Source organism: Rousettus aegyptiacus, unplaced genomic scaffold (genome assembly GCF_014176215.1).
Source record: "Rousettus aegyptiacus isolate mRouAeg1 unplaced genomic scaffold, mRouAeg1.p scaffold_m13_p_8, whole genome shotgun sequence".
Classification (NCBI taxonomy): domain Eukaryota; kingdom Metazoa; phylum Chordata; class Mammalia; order Chiroptera; family Pteropodidae; genus Rousettus; species Rousettus aegyptiacus.
In genome coordinates this window covers 27,638,013-27,657,481 of record NW_023416311.1, presented here as the reverse complement: position 1 = coordinate 27,657,481, position 19,469 = coordinate 27,638,013, and the positions used below count along the sequence as shown (strand labels likewise).

At 52.0% G+C, this 19,469-nt stretch overlaps 1 protein-coding gene across 1 annotated transcript in view; it reads right to left on the bottom strand.

Moving 5' to 3' along the window:
• The window catches only part of SRRM3 (serine/arginine repetitive matrix 3), a 57,799-nt gene that overhangs the window by 10,899 nt on the left and 27,431 nt on the right, over positions 1–19,469 (bottom strand). Inside the window, 8 exon segments of the mRNA XM_036225565.1 lie at positions 7,067–7,244; positions 7,600–7,704; positions 8,226–8,276; positions 10,080–10,115; positions 10,235–10,297; positions 10,749–10,778; positions 11,324–11,404; positions 11,511–11,639. Of these exon segments, the coding sequence (XP_036081458.1) occupies positions 7,067–7,244; positions 7,600–7,704; positions 8,226–8,276; positions 10,080–10,115; positions 10,235–10,297; positions 10,749–10,778; positions 11,324–11,404; positions 11,511–11,639 (673 nt within the window).

The window sequence follows — 19,469 nt, the reverse complement described above, 5'->3', positions numbered from 1 at the left end:
TTGAGAGGTTCTTTACAGAGTACAACTGACTTACTGTGCTTTCACAGACAAATAGGGCCAGAGCAGCACAGGAAGGCCTGGGGTCCCATGGCATGTCCCCCAAGTGCCAAGGTGGCAGAGAATGGGAGGAAGGTATTGCTGGGAAGGGTGGCAGATAGCACCTTCCCTGGGGGAAGGCTCCTAGGGCCAGTCTCACCTGTATCTACCCATTCCTCCAGAAACCCTCATGAAAGGGTGGCCATGGTCCTGCCAGAAGGTGAGCCCATCCGCAGCTTGGCTGGATCTCATTCTCAGAAATTGAGGAAGATCCAAGCCCAGACACCATGGGATCTCATCACCAGACAGGACTATTGTGGCCAGGGACCACCAAGCATCTCCTCTGGAAGCCTGCTCTGTGAGACTCCTGTCCCTCTTGCAGGGAACCCTTCTCCCTTCCTCCTCCCCTCTCTGACCCACAGCCTGGCTAATGTCTGTCTCCCTTCTACCATCAGCCCAAGACCACTGCCTCCAGGAAGCCTGTCCTGAGCCTCACCCTGAGTCAGGTGTGCTCCTTTATGATCCCACAGATCCTTGTTCATTTCTTTAGTATGGACTGCACCAGAACGTGCTAGGGCTAGGGCTACCGTGACAAGCAGAGCACCCCATCCCTGGTTCAGTTTTTCCTCTTTTATCATTTTGAGTAATCTTCGTCCACCAGCCTGGCACATGGGGGCTGCAAACCCAGGTCTGCCTGCCTCTCCCCTTGCATGGGCACCCAGAACAGGGGCTGGCATGGGGGAGTTCTCAGCAAATGCTTTCTTAATATGTGTGTGAATGAATACGTGAATGAATAAATGAGACCTCACCTGCCTCTAAGCCCCACTCCCAGCAATCCCTCTGCTCCTTGGTACCAAGTGCTCTCTGTCATCTTTTCTATTTTTGCGTTTAAATTTCTTAATTGTTTTAATGCAACTATCTCAGGTTAAATTTATGTGATACCTAAACAACTCTTTGATTTAGTTAATTTGGAGAGAAAAAAGTACAATGATATTGAGTGATCATTGACTTCCTATCTGAAAGCTTTTCTTTTACTTACATAAATTTTTGAGGGGAAAAGACAATGGGAAGAGAGAATCAAGGAACAGTGTGCTTGCCTGTTGCTGGTATTCTTAAAGACAAGAATAAGTGAGCATCTGGGACAACTATCCCCTCTAATTCAGCTTTTGAAGATCCTATTTCTGGGTCCCTGGTCACATCAGGTACTCCTCGAGGGTAAGGTCTCCACTCTCTTCATCAGGCTGGGACAGAGTCTCCTCCGTCAGACCAGCAGTACTTTCTCCCTCCATGAACAATTTCCTTGCCAGCCCTCCTAGCACCACCCAAGGCTGAGGAATGTTCTGAGCGGGTGAGCTCCTCAGGACCTACCCCTGGGATCAATACTGGGGAAAACGAGGCCTTTTCAAAGCTGAAAATGCAGGTCCAATGAGGCCTCACACAGACTAGGATGTCAAACTTTTGTAGCTGCTCCCAGGTGGGACGGAAAACAGTTTAAAGGGCCAGGATGGGGAGCGGGGGTCCCTGAGAACCTACCTCTGACACGTGCCTTCGGTGTGGCTGGAGGAGCACTGGACTGGGAGTCACACATTCCAGAACCTAGCCTGGTTCTGCCCTAAACTTCAGGGGACTGTGGTTCCTATTGACTATCCCTTCTGGATCATTCTGCACATTATGCTCAAATTCAAAATATGGAAGGATGCTGGGGGAAGGAGGGAGTCACTATCTGATTGGGTAATGGTCCAGGCAGGGGGAGGATTAGCTAAGCACTTCCTGCATCCCCCCAAATTATCTCAAAGAGACTTGGCTAAGTAAGCCCTCTAAGTCCAGCACCTGCTCTTGGCCAGCTCACTCCCACCCAAAGTACCATTACCATCACACCCCAAAGATGGAGCTGTGAGGTTCAGCCCTGATATCAGCTGCTGCCCCAAAGTCCTTCAGCTCCCACCCTAAAGGTCTGCTGGCTACCAGGGCAGAACCTGCAGGAGCCCAGCAGGCTCCAGAGGGTGGGACAGGGCTCTTTCCCCAGGCCTGACCTCAGCCAGAACTTCCTCCAGGATCTGGAGGCCAAGAGGCCCAGCACAGGCCCCTCCACCACTGCTTATTGCCCAAGTGGGCCCCAGGGGCTGGCAGGGGTGAGGGGTGAGAGGCTTAGCAGCTACTCCAGACAACAGAAATCAAATTGGCTCAACCGCAGCATAGAGTTCAGGAAGGCAACACAAACTTGGAATGCTAAACCACACAGAAATGCATTCAGACAATGAAATGAGAAAGAGAGGGAGTAAAGGAGGATTGGGGGGTTGGGATGAGTAGAGAGGAAGAAGAAAGGGCAGGGAAGGTGGAAAGGAGGGAAGAATGAACCAGAAAAGTTGTCAGGGAAAGTCAAGAAAACCAAACAACAAACCGGGAAACACAGCTTTGTAGCTCATTTGGAGAAAATGCAAGTTACAAATGAGTAGTCACTAAAATAAAGAAAGAAAAGGGAAGGGGAGAAAACCAACCAGAGTGAGACCGAGAAAAAGAGAGAGAAAGAAAACCACATTCAAACCAAGCAGAGTGGCAGGGCTTATCTGGAGATGGGAGCGAGCGAGCGCACAGCTGAGCTGGGATACCTACCTTCTCAGTGGTCAGGGACAGGAATGCAATAATAAAAAAGAAAAGAAGGTCTCTGCATTGGGAATGCAGAATGGAGAAAGACAGTGACTCTAAGCTGTGCTTCCCCTTTGAGTCAGCACATGGGCAGTCAAGTGTGGCTTTCAGTCTATTCCGAGGGATGGGAGGGGTCTCCTGCCCAGCCATTTCTGTGTGCTCCCCCCCCCCCCCACAGGCTCCAATAGCCAACCTTTTCTTAACTCTTTAAACAACAGAAAACCTCCAGAGGGCATGCAGGAAGCAGCTGATGGAAGCAGAACCACAGGGTGGGCAAAGAAGGGCTGGCAGCAAGGGGAGAGAGGCCCATTTCAGAGGAGAGATGGAGAGAAAGAGAGACACAAGGAGAGAGGGAAAAAATAGAAAGAGTAAAAGAAACAAAGGCAGAAGTGAACAGAGACAGAGGGAAAGGTGGACCCAGCCAGAGAGGAGAGAGAAGCTCTTTAAACAAGGCCAATCAGAGTGAACAGGTGGGGTGAAAGGGGACCTGTGCATTTAAAAGGGAAGGCAACCACAGATTCACTTTGGAGAATTGATTCTACCTCAAGTCAACCCCACTTCCTTTCCCTCTGGCTTCAGCATCATTTTAGCAAATTTATCCCTTCTGCCTTCTGGCTTCATCCTGAAAGAAATACCAAGATGTCTTTTCCTATTCTGACTGCCCCACTCCAGCCTTTCCTGGGAGTAGGAAGGAGTGAGGCAGGTCAGGGAGTGTGCCATGGGCACCTCTTCTTCAGGGTCAGCCAAGACTGCCCATTTTGTGATAAAATTTGAACCTAAAGTAGAGGCCAGAGAGAGCCTGTGGGCCTTATTTGCGGACCATCTCTGGCACTATCAGCAAATGGTGAGGCTTCCCTTGATACTTTGAATGCTAGGGACAGGTGGAGCGAAGCCAGGGGGCCCTACTTTTAAGGCTGCAAACCCTACACCCTATATCCTAAGCTGGGCCTTGAGCTTAGCATCTTACTCTTCCTTTCCACATCATGTAACTTTGAGCAGCTCCCTTCCCTCTCCGTGCCTCACTATTTCTTTCTCCACACATGTGTGAACTGTGTGGGCTTAGGGCTCCCTGAGTTGCTGAAACAGTAGTCATATAGATTCCGGCTTGCGTAAAACCAGGCTCACTATACCCTGGTCTCCGTGTGGTCAGGCCTCAATGCCAGGGAGTTGAGAGAGCTGGGAGCCTGCCACTGACATCAGGAGGGGTCCCCAGTGGAAAGGCAGGAGTGAGACTCCCAGCATCCACCTCCCAAATCCTTCTCCTCTGCTCAGGGTTCCTGGAGTGTGCTTTCCATTGACCACCCTCTCCATATCTTGGCTGTGGCTGGAGGTCTTGAGGTTAGAGGGTCTCCTTTTGGATCTACCACTAAAATGCTGTGTGACCTTGAAGTGGTCATTTGATCTATCTAAGCAGCAGAACCCAGAAATCTCTTTGGGGGTCAGTCCTGGCCTGGGATGGGACAACAAAGAGATTTTGGGAGCCAGTATCCCGCTGGCCTCAGTCTTAAGGCTAGAATGGATTTCTTTTCCTTGCCTGAGAGCGTCTGGATTTGAAGCCCTCACCTGAGCTAAACTCTCTCAGGTGTCTTTAATTTTGAGGCCTGGCACAGAAGGTGCTGTGCAGCCTGTCCCTGTGCATGCCAGGCCATCTTATACTAGATGAAACTGGGGAGACACAGGCAGATCACTGCTCTGGGAAGGTCTGTGGGTGCCTAGGACAAGTTTCTCCCTCTCTGGGTCTCTCAGGTTCTCTCCAAAGTTTCTTATAGACAGGACCTTAGAAGCACAGTCTGTACCACTTTTGTTAATTTGAAAGCTGAGGCCATTCTACTATGTGCCCTGTGCCCCGGATTGGGGAGAGGTCTGGCTACTACTACAGATTAGGCAGGAGCTGTTGGTGTGGGAATTGTTTTTTAGGAGTTATCTTCCCTTTTAAATTCTGATTACAAAGGAAAAACATAAGTATATAGAGATATGTATATGATTAATGTTCACTTGAGATTCAAAGCCATCTCTGCATTAGGAGGAGAGACTCCCAGAGTAACACACAAAAAGCAAAATTCTAGAACAGAGAAGAGAGAAAAATCCCCAGAGATAGTTTGCATTTCTGTATATTACAAAAGAAAAAAGAAAAAGAAAGAAAAGGAAAAAAAATACAAACAAAAACAAAATAACAGGAAAAGTTACATAAACTACCCCACCCTCTTCCCTTGCCACTAAAGGAGAAATGGAATCACAATATTACCACGTTTCAAATGGGAGGCTAAAAAACAAACAAACAAACAAACAAAAACATAGATGGGGTTAAAAAACGGCGAGCTTTTCTTTTTCCAATTGTCTCTCTCTCTTTTTTTCTTTTTATTTTAAAGGTAGGTCCATGAATACCACCCCCAGTGCTTTTCCCAAAAACATTTTTGGTTAATGGCAAAGTCTATAACCCCACTCCTGTCTCACTCCCTGGAGGCCAGAGAGAACTAGCCTCATTTCACTCCTAGGAAAGGTTTTGTGGGCAAGGAGGGGACGGACCTGGGTGCAGGTGAGAGGCAGGGGATGTTCTGAAGTCCTGGATCTTCCAGGGCCCAGAAGGCAGGGAGAGGATTTGAGGACCATGTTTTGTGAAAGGAATAGCAAAGTTCAGTCTCCTAGAAAACTCCCATGGCTATGTCAAAATGGAGCCCCATTTTTGGAGGGAGACAAGATTGGGGTGCTGCCGAGGCTTCCTCCCTAGGCCGGAGGCTAGGCCACTTTCCCTGACTGCTTGCTCCTGGGTTCTGCCTAGCTGCTGTGGTCATTTTATCTGCACATGCCCAGGGCCCTTGTGAGGGGTACTGCTCAAGCCTCCAAGAGGAGAGGGGACTGAAAGTGGGAAGAGGCCTCCTTTCCTCCCTGGCTTGAGAAACCTGAGTTTCTGTACCTCTGAGAATAGGGGTGGACATGAGGATGTGAGCAGGTGTTTGAGGGCACTGTGAGCAGGTGGTTGGGGGTGCCCAGGTTGGGCATCATGTCTGGGTCCTGTGTCTGTCCTGGCTGTCCTGGGCTGTCTCTGTGTGCTACCTCTCACACCCAAGACAGATCCAGGGACACCGGTGTGATTCTCTCCATGTGGCCCAACCAGGCCCCTTGGAGCTCAGGAGCCTGGTGGTGTCAGTCTTGAGACAGGTAATGTCCTTAAATGAAAATTAACCTTGAGACCAGGAGCCTTTTGTCAGGTACCTTTGGCTTTCCTCGCTAAGGCTGTAGGACTAAGGGTATTTGAGAAAAGAAAGGGAGTGAAAGGAAAACAGCCAAAAATCAAAAAGAAACTGACCAACACGTACATGTTTGCTGCTGAGACCTGAGGTCTGGGGAGCAGTAGCTCCCCCGCTCCCCGTTGAGGCTTCTGAGGCAGCCTGCGGGTCTGAGGGGGAACTTGCGGGCTGTCTATCCCAAGTCCCCTGTGTCCACCCAGTGCCCCTGCCAGCGCTGCAGCCCATTCTCCCTGAGGGGGCCTCTACCCTGTACTCTAAGATTAAAAGACAAAAAGGGGTTACGGGTCCCTCCTGGGGAATGGGAGAACCCCCGACCCTGGCCCAGACCATCCAGCTGCCAACTCCAACCATCACACCTGCCTGTGGGTCTCAAGGAATCTGTGCCCCTCCTGGAGGATGGATGGGGAGTTTTGGGGGTGGTGTTGATGTGATCTCTGAGGGAGGCGATGGGAGGTGCCTTAGAAAGGATGGGCCATGGGAAGTGGAACCTTCAGGTCTGAGACACCTGTCCAAGCCAGGGCAGTGCCCCGGGAAAAGGACAGACTCTCCCTGGAGCAGGGACTTTAGAAAAGCAGCTCTGTGGTGGCAAGGGGACTGAGATGAGAGAGAGGGATCTGAGAGAGGGGGAGGGGCTAGTGAGGGGGTTGAGGGAGAGAGAGCCTCTTAGTGCGGGAAAGGGCTTGGTGGGGAGAGGGAGACTCCCTGCCCGAGTGATGCCCTGGGTAGATCGTCTCTTGAGTCCCGTTCCAATAGCTGTGCCTCCTCCCTCCCCAATATGACTGGGGGCGGGAGGCAAGAGATCTTGGTTCCTCTCTACCTCTTTACCCAAATACCTGAGTGCCCCGATGATCAACCCTCTCTAGCCTTCAGTTTGCCAAGCTCAAGGGTGGCCCAAGCCTGCGGCGGCGGGCCCCTCACCCTGACGCTAGGGCCAGGTGAGCGCAACAACCAAGCACTCCTGGCCGCTCCCGTGCAGGGAGGGCGCATGGGAGGGGGAAGCGGCGGGCCCGGGGCAGGCGTGCAGCGCCCCGCCCAGTCACACACTCACTGTCCCCTGCCCGGCAGCAACCCACCGGGCCCCAGCACGGCGCAGCCCGCGCGGCGCGGGAACCCTCTGCAAAGTGAGGAGTACGTACATCGGGCAGGCTGTGCGCCGAGCCCGGGCGGCACCCTTGCGCTCCGCTCCGCTGCCTGCTGCCGCCGTTCTGCTGAGGTGACCCCCATCCGCTGCCGCCCGACGGGGAAGGCGACCGGCTTCCGCTGGACCGCTGGCTGCCCGTCTTCCGCCGGTCGTCTCGGTGCTTGGGGCTCAGCCTGGAGGCAGGGGACATGGGGGGACCTGGCGTGGGACGCCGGCCTCTGCAAGAGGCCGCTGTCAGGCGGGAAGGGCAGCCCCCTACCCGCCCTCTCTCTGAGCCTGGAACCCTCACACTGCCTCAATTTCCATTCGAGGTCTGGGGCGCCATTGGGCGGGCATTGCAGCTCTTCTTCGTCCAGTTCCAAGTTGGCCCTAGCACTGCCCTGGTAAACTACCCTACCCATTGATTAATTGTTCTGTCCGACACACCTGGTCCCCAGACTTGGAGTTATTTAATCTGTAAATCCCTTGCACCCATCAGAAAGAGTTGCTCAGCCACATCTTGAGCGCTCCCAGTGGCCGGGAACCTACCTGCTGGGTGATCTAGAATCACTGTCCTGGGATGAGAGTGAGGGGCTGTGGGAGCTGCCGCTGCTGTGGCGATGGGACCTCCGGCTGGGAGACTCGGCGTGTGGCCTGGGAGAGAAATCAACCTGTATCTAAGTTCTGCTTGACCTCCCCATGGCGGATCCCCTGAAGGCCTAATGGAAGCCACTGCTGACCAACCGCACCCCCGCAGTCTCCTACAGAAATGACACACGCTGTCCATGCTGGCCTAAAGCCCAGACAGTCCCTATAGGTCATTTGTGGGAACTAGGAAAAGGCGCTTTTTTCTCTAGACAGCCCCAGATCCCCAACACCTCACTCACTCCTCTGCTGCTGCTCTTGTGACTGGGGAGAGATGCAGGGGCGGGGGGAGAGGAGGAGTTATAGAACTGAGTTTGACAACATCCTGGACTGGGAGGCTAGAGGCTGCTAGTTCCAGCTCTGCCACTGATTCACAGGGGCTCGGCCTACTCTCTGGGTCTCAATTTTTCCATCTGGGTACAAAATGAGTTATCTTCAAGGGCCTGATGCTGTAATTCTAGAAGGCCAGGTTCACTGTGTGGAGAAAAGGAGGGGAGCTGAGGGGCTGGCGAATGGGGAAGAGTGCTCACCTCTTCCTCTCTTTGTTCTTCTCTTTTCTTTTGCTCTTGGGGCTTCGAGATCTACAGGAAGCAGACACTCCATGACAGAACAGCCTGAGCCAGGCTGGAGGAGGGCACGTCTCCTGAGCCTGGTGTACCCACGTGTAGACCTGAGATTTGTTCCTCTCTCTGGCCGGAGTCTCCCTAGTAGGTATGGACTTGCCCAGCTCATCCAACTGCTTTGGTGCCTTTCACTTGGCCAAGTCTCATTCCTTCTTTCTCCTGTAAGTCCTGGCCCATGATCACCTCCTGCCTGGGTCCCAACTGCTGTGCCCTCTGGGAGTGACGAAGCCCCAAAAGAAGGATGACGTGTCCTTATCTTTTGGCATTGATCTTGGGACAGGCCCCTCCATACTTCATTTGTGTTCCCTGTGCCCTAGGTTCCCTTAAATGGGGTCCTCCCAGCAGAGGTCAGGCCTCCTGCCTCTCTATCCTCTAGACTGTAGCCCAGCCCTGCGTCAGCTCACCCAGAGCTTCAGGAGAGAAATGCTTTCCCTTGGATGTGATCTCCCTGCTTTTGGACTACGCTGCTGGACCCCTGTCCCATTCCATCCATCTCTCTAGGGTGGGCCCGGTGGCCCAGATCCTGCCTTTGACAAAAAGGTTGAGAAGCTTCTGATTAGTCCTTTAAGGCCTCACCCCATGCCAGTTCCCATAGGTCTCTCAGCCCCACCCTTCCTGACGCTGCCAAATTCTGGCTCAATTCTTCCAGTTCTAAATAGGTGCCTTGTTCTGACCAAAAATGAGGTGATGCTAAAAACCACAGGAATGTATTCTTCAGAAGAGTGGGTGGGGGATAAGCCGGTGGAGGGGGCAAAGGTTTGGGTTCTAGAACCCATGTTGCCTGATTTGGGCCTTGGTCTCCTCATTTGGAGTTGATCTAGCCTAGCTCATCTCTAGGTCCTTCCCAGGACAGATGGGAGCTGGCCAGAGAATATGTGCAAACTGATGGTGACCACTGGGGGCAGCAGGAGCCCCACTTGCCCATGAGAAGGGGTTGGGGAAGAGGAAAGAGTGGGATATTGGGAAAATCAGAGGGCCAGGATTAGGTGTTCATTTAGGCTCCTTACCCACCTGGCAAGTGGCTGTGAGCCAATTCCCACTGCAAGAATGGTGCTGGGGATCCTGCCCTTCCTCAGGGCTGCTGGGAGGGGTTCTGGCTCCCATGCCAACCATGGGGATGTGACTGCCCCACATCTTTCTTCCCTCCATGCTGAGTGTTTTACTTTATCTATCCCTGCCTCTGCCTGGGCTTCTGCATTTCACTTCCTCCTCTCTTTCTGCCCCCCAATCCATCCTGAACAAATCACTATCCTGCTCAGAGTCTCTTGCTGGCTCCCAGTCCCACTTGGGTAAAGGCCAGCAACGTAACTCCAGTAGTCAGGCCTTTTGGGGGCTGGTACCTGCCGCTCAGACACTTCATCTCTAGACACAGCTCATCCACCTCATCTCCTATCCACTGAGGCTTCCTTCTGCCTGGCATGCCCTTTCCCTGCGAATTCATGTTTCTGATGCTTCTGCCTTCCTGACACTTCTATGGACCTATCCCTTGGACACTGGACCTGCTGTGTTGACTAGAAATCTTAGGGCCTCCATGTCCAGGCTGACACATGGAGCAGGAAAGGATTGCAAATAACTGGAGTTATTCCAAGCCCTAGTACTCTGCCTGGCTCTGAGATGGAGTACCTGGAGTGGGAGAGTTGAGTAGGGTAGGATCCTGACAACCCCCTTCCCATCATGGCTTCCTTTGGGCCTTGGTCTCTGTAGGGGGGCACTAGCCTCTGTCCACATCCTCCTGTCACACCTCCACAGGTCACCACTCACCTGTGCCGTCTCTTCCTCCTGGACCCAGAATCAGACCTGTAGGGCCATGAAAGGGTTCTCTTGAACCAGCCTGGGGTGACTCAGGGACTCTGATCATCAGAGCCCTAGTCCTGGGCCCCATGAAGTGAGAGAAGGCCCCAGGGGAGGAAGGGTACCTGTCTCTGCGGTGCTTCTTCACACTCTTCTTCTTCTTTCGCAGAGGTGAGGAGCTCCCACAACTGTGAACACAGGGGTGGGAGATGGGCTCTAGTGAACTGGGGCCTAGGAGGGGGCGGGGCATCTGGAAATGGCTGGGCAAGGCCGGGTGCCTGGGACACTGAAGGTAAAATTGGGATTCCAGGCCATAAAGCTGACTGCCTGTTGTACAGAGTAAACTGATGCCCAGAGGGTCCACGAGGTCCCGAAGGGTAGTTGATGGAGTTGCCTGTGCTGTCCATCCCAGGGTCACCTTTCCAGCCCCCTTGGCATTGTAAGAGAGGACTGTTTCAAACCTAAAGGTTAGAGGCTGTAATGGAATTTATGGCCTCTGTGGGGAAAAGCTGGTGGTGTCCAGGGTCCAGGCCCTGAGGTGCCAGGCCTCCTGCCTCTGGAGGAAGGCCCTGGAATCTCACCCATCTATAGATAGCCACCTCCCCGTTCCCCCAATCCTTGCCCGCCTTCATCACTGACCTGCACTCGGAGTCTAGTCTTCTTTTTTTGCTGAGGGCCAGGGAATAAAGAAGGACAGACAGTTGGAAGGAGTTAGTTGGGGCCCCAGATATTTTCCAGGGTTTCACTCAGGACAGGGGCAAAGGATCTAGAGATGAGGAAGCAAAGACGAGACCCAGCCAAACTCGCCCTCCCCAGGCTACTGGCAGTTGTGGTGACAGATGCATGACCGCTGGGGAAAGACAGAAGGGTACCCCACAGTGGACCAAAACAGGGGCAGGGTCAGTGTGTCTTGTTCTGGGGCTGATGAGTGCCAATGTGGGGGACTCAGTGAGGGGAGGGGACTTGGTGAAGAGAAGAAATTCAGTGGGAAGAGAAGCTTGCTAAAGGGAAGTGGGTCGAGCAAGGGGAAAAGTTAGGGGGAGGGCATTTTGTTGGAGGGTAGCACAGTGAGGGGGGAGGGATTCAGCAAGGAAAGCAGGGCTCAGGGAGGAAGGCTGACAAATGCAGCATTATGTCCTTGCGGTCCGAGGGGTGGACACCTGGGGGAACCCACCGGGCCCCTCCCGCTCCCCGCCGCCGGGCGGCGCTCTCACCGGCTCCTCCGGTGGCCGCCTTTCTTTTTCTTCTTCTTCTTGGGAGGGGGCGACGCCGAGCTGCTGGACCAGTGCTTGGTCCTGGGTGAAAAGGGGCGAGGGGTGGGGCGGAGGTGAGGGGGTGGGACAGCCCCGCCCTACGCCGCCCTGTCCTTTTCCCTTCACCCGAGGCGCTCTGGGCTCTGACCTGTACCCCCGGTGCCCGCGGTAGCAAGCAGCGGGGCAGTCGCAGTCCACCGGGCCGTCGTCTTCGTCAAAGGGTGCGTACTCCAGGTCTGGCTCGGCGCCTTCGGGTAGCAGCGGGGTCTCCGCCACGCTGCTGGGGACAGGGACGCTCAGCACCCAACCCCTGCGGACCGGGCCTTCCCGCTGTCCCTTCAGCGCAGTGTTCCAGGCCTGGTCCTCCCCGCAAGGTTTGAGGTCGGCGGGGTACGTCCGGCTCTGGGATCTGCGGCCTCGACCCCTAGAGGGTCAGGCGGGTATTTGGGGAACCGAACAGGGAGCCTTCCTCACAGGCTCCCCAGCCTCAACGGTGCCATAGTTGCGAAAGAGAAGAGTATTATTGAGCGCTTCCCCCTCACTTAGCCATCCTCCTTCTAAGTTCTCCCTCTCTCATCAGTGAGCTCCCTTCTCCTGAGAGAGGCCCTTCTCCTCGAGGAGTCCCCTCCCTGTGCTTACTCTTTATCCCTCAGTCCCATTCATTGTGCCCCACTCCCCCTCACCCAGCCCCTTTTCCCTCATTGAGTCCCATTCTTCCATCCCTGTCCCCCTTAACCTCACTATTCTAGTCCCTCTCCTAGCCCACTCCTCCTCAGCCTTCCTTTTCCCTTAATGAGTGCCCTCCCTCACTGATATGTCTTCCCCTAACCCTGCTGTCCAAGTCCCTAAGCCACCTACCTCTGCCTGAATGCCTCCCTCCCCTGCGCCCCTCCTTCCTCCAGCCTTGGCTGCTTCTCTGAAGTATTCGTGGCCTCTCCTCGCCCTCTGTCTGCAGCCTCCGGAGGCCTCCTTGCTCTTCTGCTGCCAGGCTGTCATCAATCACTGCCTGATCGCAGCAGATTCAAGCCCCAGCACTCTGCCTACCTCCGATACACCTCATCCATCTTGCAGAGCACTCCCCTACACTCGGTAGGGACCCCCCCTCCTGTCCCTGCTCCTGGCTCAGGAGCCCCCAGCCTTCTGTCACAGATGTTTGCACCCTGTGGGCACTTTGAAGAATGATGCTTTTTTTTCCAAAAGGCTACTGGGCTTAAGGGAAGCCCATGAGCTTTGAAGCTGCAAACGTGCTCTCGTCACACGCTGTCCCTGAGTCACTGTGTAACCTGGTGCCTGTCATGCCCCCCTCTCTGAGCCTCTTCTCCAAGATGAAAGTGATAACTGCGTTATAGGGCTTTGGGGAGAATTTTCTCACTGTGCAACTTTGTTTTTTATTGAACAAGCCCAGAAGTAACCCTCCAAAGACCAAGCTCCAGAGTAATGGCTCCAAGGTGGTGCCCCCTGCCTTCTATTTTTCATTCCATGCTGGCTCAGACAGTGCCCCTCCCGGATGGAGGCTCAGCTCTGGTTTCAGCAGAACCACCTTCACTCCTGGACGCCATTCACCTGGCTCATTCTTTTCCTGCCCCAAGAGACGGAGGCCTAGTCTTGGATGGCAAAGCGTTAAGGACATGATGTGAGCTTTGGACTCAGACAGGTTCAGCATCGAGTTCACTGAGCTTTGAGGTCCTGATCTATTCAATAAGGAAAAGGAAATCCCAGCTTTGAGGAGAGGATTAAGTGAGATTCTGTCTTTGAAGCTCCTGTTGTCCCACACATGGTTGCCATTGTTAGATGAGGAGCCTCTGTCTGACATACATCAACCAACACCTTCTCTTCCAGGGAGAAAAGCAGTTGTTACACATGAAAGAGAGACAGGGCAAGGAAGGCAGACTACAGCTACTGAGGGAAAAGAATTTTCAGGAGCAAATCTCCAGCAGATCACCCACTAATCTGCTAATCTTAAATCTCAAGAATGTCATTCAATTCCTAAACACCAAGTTGGCCTGGCAGCCTTGAAGTCACCCAGGTGGCACAGGAGATTTTTCTGGGGTGATGGAGGAGAGGCTCATATTATTCCCCCCACCCCCACGGAGTCAAACACCCCCACATCCCTTCATTCAAACCTCTCTGCTCTTCCCCACATTCTTCTTCCCAAAGCCGGTGGCCTCCCACCCCCTGTTCCTGTCCCTGAAATCTCCAACTCGCCGGCCTAGCTAGCCCTCGCCCTACCAGGGTTCATCTCCTCCTCCCTGCAGCCCTCAGCCACACGAACACCTGACATATAAAACATAGCCTTTAGCAAAACTTAAGGGCACTCCGAGGGAGGGACGTTGTGTGGGTGAGTCAGTGGGAGGAGGGGCTTCTGTTTATTCAGACACAAAAATGAGGACAGTTATTCACAAAATAAAAAAATAGCTCAGTTTGGGCATTGCCTTTTGCAGGGATCCTTGTTTGCCTCCTAACATCCCAGCTGAGTTAGCCACTGACAGACCCTCACTGTGCCCTCCTCATTCTGCTGACCACACCCCCAGGGACATCTGTTCTTTCTTCCTCTGTCCCAGGAACAGCACTTCCTCTCTTCTGCCCCATCCTCCTTCCCTGGGGCCTTATCATTTGGCCTCTCTCATTCTTCAGTCCCTTTTGGGAGGTTTACTTGAGAGCATTGAAAGAAAGGCATAGGATATGAGTAGCCTGCTCAGGAGGAGGCACAAGGTTTCAGAACCGTCTGAAAAGACTTGTTCTGGGTGTTCCAGGGATATCAATGTGTGTAGGCTGAGGCCTCCTTTACTGGCTTTGTGGGGCTGGTTCCACTACATCTGCTTTGCAGATCTCCCAGGGCTAGAACCCTGGGTTCTCCTATTCTGCCTTTCCTGACTGATAATATCACTAACAATAATGTTCTCTAATGTTTAAACAGCTCTCTGCAGTTTACAAATGCAGAGCTACTTCGAGAAACAGCACCGACCCTCATTTTACAAATGAGAAAACTGAGTCCCAGAGAGGTAAAAGAACATCCCTGTGGTTTTAGGACCTTTAAGTAGAAAATATAAGTTCATTCATGCAGTTAGCTTTGACAAGTCATGTGTAAACAGTACAGCCTTGACCTGGCTGGCTGGACTTCCCTGCTGTAGATGTTAGCTTAGTTGTTTCCTCCCTACTTCTAGACACAATTGTGAGTGTGTGAGCTGAGTTCTAGATTTGTTTAACATTTTCTGCTCTTAAGTTCATGTTCGTGATCTAGTTTACTTCTCACCATGTCCATGGAATAGTAGGCTAGGTAGGTGTCCCTCCCTGTGACAGAACAAATCGAGCTCCACAGGGCTGACCAAAGCAGGCCCAAAGAGTCTACAGCAGAGGGGCGAAGAAAGTATTGAGGGTAAACACAGCACCACACGGAACACGTGCTGGACTGGCCGCCATGGGCAAGGTTCTGACCTGGGAAAAGACTGCCTGTCACATGTTCCTCCTCATGCCAGCAGTTTTGCTAATTAACTGGTTCTGTTCCCCATTATCCAGGAGCATAATGGCCAAAAGACAGATGAATGAGTCCAAACAGAGGAGGGGCAGATCTCAGACAGTGGCTCTGCCCTTTTTGCTCATTCACACAGTCAGCATGCTAGGCCTGCTTGGGCCTGGAGAAAGGGGTAGGGGTTCGTGGTGGTAAAAACAAGGTTGAGTCAGTCCTGGGGCCTCTCCTCCAGCTCCTCACAATGCAGAGCAAAAATATGACACTGCATTTTATAATTATTAACACAAGTACCAGGTACTAAGCACTTTACATGTTTTTGTCTCATTTAATCATTTAATGCTCAGAACAAGCCTCTGACATGGGTACTACCATTAATATTCCCATCTTATAGGTAAAAAATTGAAGCACAGAGAGATCACACTATGTATAAAAGTAGCTGCATAGAAAAAAAGATGAATTTGCTCACCGTGTTAGCAACTTAGGAATTTTGTTTCTATAAATCCTTTCTCCCAAACATTTTGTTATATTACATAACTATGAAAATAATTATTATTAAAAGTTGTTGTCTATTAGAGTGAGGGAAAAAAAAGAACTGATAGCAGCCACAAGAAGTAAAGAAAACGTTGAATATATTCCAAAAAGTCAGGTTTTACCTTTATCCCAGAATGTAGGCATGTGGTTTTTAAAGGCAGCCTTGGATGATAGAGTAATTTTAGACCTGTGCAGAAGGGCCTAGGGTGTTTCAGGCTGAGGGCAAAGGTGTGGCAGTGAGAATATGTGGGGCCTAGTAGGGAACTGCATGCAAGCAGGTCAGGCTGGCTGCTGTGTGATGTTGAGAGTGGGAGCCCAGGGTGAGTCTAGTGTGTGGAGGCCAGGGAGTCCAGACTCAGTTGCATGGATGATGGGAAGCCACAGATGGTTTCTGGGGGCGAAATAGGACTCCCCGCATCGATTATCTCCAAGGACAAAAGTGTGTTCTCTCTCCATGTCTCTGAGATCTCACGTGTCTCCATCACCTCTCTCCCCCAGAATAGAGTGCCAGCTGCCCCACTGTTCTCCCTGCAGTTTCACCCAGCTGATCTATCTTCCAAAAGGGGCAGTCCTCAGACAGCTGTCTGACCACATCACACCTCTCAAAGCCTCCCACTGGCTCCAACCACCTATGGGATCAGGTCCAGATACTGCAGCAGTGTGACATTCTGGTATCCAGTATGGAGGGTAGACCGGAGGGAGGACTGTCACAAGAGACTGTCACTCAAACCAGTTAATTAACTTAAGGAGAAAGGATGATTCATGGCGACAAAAAAACTCTGGGAGTGACTCTGACCCTGTTGAGACCCTTTCCTGAGTGAGAGGTGTTACGGGCCCTTACAGGGTTAAAATCAGACCCTTCCCTGACAGTGTGGAGACCCTTTATCTGTCTCTTCTTTGTCACCTCCCTCTAAGAGGGCATTTCAAATGACCAGCCAATGAGTCAGGGTGGAGTATCAGGGTGAGGAAGCCAAAGTCATGAGCGTAGGGGCTGTTAGGTGGTGAGAGGGCTTCATAGATTCCTGAGAGAATCCTACAGTTGCCAGAGGGGGTGGAGACAGCCAGGCAGAGGGGAATAAGTTAAGGTAAATCTAGTTCTTGACATTGCCAGGTCTTCCTGTGATCATGGGGATTGTGGTTGTTACAGACTGGATATTTGTGTTCCCCCTAAATTTGTATGTTGAAACTCTAATCCTAATGTGATAGTATTAGGAGGTGGAGCCTTTGGAAGATAATTAGGTCATAAGGATGGAGCCCTCATGAATGGGACTAGTTCCCTTATAAGAAGAGGTATGAGAGCTGGCTAGCTTTCTTTTTGTTATTTCTGGATATAAGAAGGTAGCAGTCGACAATCCAGAAGACATTCTTTACCCGAACCCAACCATAATCTCAGACTTCCAGCCTCCAGAACTGTGAGAAATAATTTTCTGTTGTTGATAAGCTACCAGCCCATGGTGTTTTTGTTATAGTAGCCTGAGATGACTAAGACAGTGGTGGCGATCATCTAGTAGTGATGCATGTCTGCCGTGTGCTAGCAACTATTCCTCACACCCACACTCATTGTCTCATTTAATTTCTTCAACGATCCTATTAGATAGCTACTGATATCTCCATTTTATAAGTAAAGAACTGGAGGCCCAGAGAAGTCAAGGACCTGCTCAAGTCACACAGTTGAGGTCTGGTGGAGCTGGGATCCAGAGCCCAGCGGGTTAGCATTTAACTTAGAGGTTTGGACAGGTGGGGTGTCTGATGGCAGAACCCACACTCTTCCTTCACTACTGCACACTCATTAGCTAAAAAGCGAAGGTCCACAGGAGGGCAAGCACGTGACCAACCTGTTGCCAGTCCTCCATCACCTCTCTGCCTCTGGCCTTGGGTTCAGCACCACAAACAGCTCCTCCCAGCCCCTGAGTAATCCAGTGCACTATCAGTCTCCTTAGCTTGTTGCAGTCACTGTTTGGAGTGCTATTTTCACACCATTTTGGCTGCCTGAACTAAAAGAAGCCTTCTGGTGGAAACTCTTCACTATGTAAAGGAGGAAACTGAGGCTTCGGGAAAACTGGCAAGCTGCATTGTTCTAGACACCAGAGATTAGGTGCAGTAAACAAAACTGACGAAGATCTTGACCTCATGAAGCTAACATTCTCATAGCATCCCAAGATCCTGCCAAGTCTTTGTTCTCCCCTGCCTCCAGAGCAGTAGTCCTCTCCAACATCGAGTCTTCCAGACACTGCCTGTTCCAAGAAATTTTTCCTGATTGACAACCCTGGCCTGTCCCACCATGTCCCCCACTGAATAGTCCAAGTAACCACATTGTCTGGAGTTGCCAGTGATTCCTAGTTTCAGGTTTCAGGTTTCAGGTTTGTGTTTCCACCCAGTGAGCTGGAGGCACATCTTCCCCTCCTTTCTTCTTCCCTCATTGCACTAGCAGGGTTAGGCGTGCAGCATGGTCCTCAAGTACATTTCTTTTGATGATGGAGACACTGCAACCTTTCCATGGCATATTTTCTAGTGTGTCCCAGTTCTTAAATACACCATTCATTCATTCATTCATTCATGGAAAGATAAGATCAAGACGACTGGAAAAGACTTGAGAGTCATCCACTAACAGGAGAGAGTTCCAGCCGTGGAAGGGATGAGATCCCCGGGGACCTGAGGACAAGACAGAACCTTGGGGGGAACCAACATCTGGGGAGTGAGCAGGAGTGAGGGAGATAGCAGAAGGTGTCAGAGGGACAGGAGGAACTCACAGAAGACTGCATCTTGGAAGCCATTGGGGAAAGCAGGTTTCTAACAGAGGAAGCACAATTGTGGCACCTGCAGAGAAGCATGGGCTATGGGAGGTAGGACTCAGGTGTCCATGACCCAAGCAGGTCACAGGAGTTGTGGGGGGAAGAAGCCAGATCTCCAAGGCTTAAGGAAGTAGAGATAATGCATGCTACATACTCTACCAAAATTTGGTTAAGAAAGGAGAGGAGAAAGCAGAGTTAAGGAAGGACAGGAATTAGAGTAAGAGGCAGGAGCCCAGGGGGTGGGAAGAAGGGCAGGCCTATGCTGGAAAGGGCCAGAGAAGGTGGCAGGTAGAGTCAGAGGGGGCTTCCTACTCTCACACTGGGTGGAAGAGGCAAGAAAAGCAGGTGATTTTCAGAGGAGCCCTGGAGTGTTTTGTGGGGGCACTGGTCAGAAGGCCAGGACTTTTGGGTTAGGATGTGGAGCAGGCAGGCAGCAATGGGAGAATCTGATTGTCAAGATTTTTGAGAAATGAAGAGAAGGGCTGGTTTGCTTTGCAACATCACTGAAGGGGAAGCCAGGAGTTGCTGAGGGCACTGTGAGTTCTGGGAGTCTGGGAAGAAGAAGTTAGTGGTGGCGTCACCTCTCACCACCAGTGGGGAGGCGAGAAATGGGGAGGAGAGAGAGGCCAGCTGAGCCTGGCTCTTCCAGGTCACAAGCCTGAGGCTGCTCTGACTCTGCTTTTGCACCTACCCAAGCCAGAAAGGGGAGGTTTAAGTGGAGTAAAGTGGAGGAATCCACAACCCCTGGAGCCCCCAGCAGTCCAGATGATCTGCAGAAAGGGCTTCCCACCTACTGCCCATTGAGGTCCATTATTACCGCAACACTCTTTGCCCTCAAGACAACAGCAATGAAAACATCTCTCAGAAAGTGCTGCTGTTGTTTTATTTTTGTGTGAGTAAAAGTGACAGATTCAGGACCTCAGCAAGATACCCAAACTAGTCCTCCTCTGGAGGAAGTGACCAGCGTGTTTACCCCAGCCTTTCACTGAACCTGTTTTACTTCCAGCCAGAGAAGCAGAGGATGCCAGAACTGGGTGGACTCATAGAGGCTTAGCAAGGGGAAGATTGATTGGAGTGGATTCAATGACACTCCCTCAGTTTGCACTGCCTGTCCAGCATCCGGCCATCCAGCCAAGCCTAGACTCTTGCAGGGACAGGCTGCCCCGCCCTCCTATGGCAGCCTGCTCCATTTTGTATGGTTTTGAGTGGTTCCCAGTTCTTCTCTAATCTGAGACAAAGCCGACCTCCCTGTAACTTCTTTGTTCGATCCAAAGCCTGCCTGGGGGCCCATAGCACACTGGTGTTCCTCCTGAGT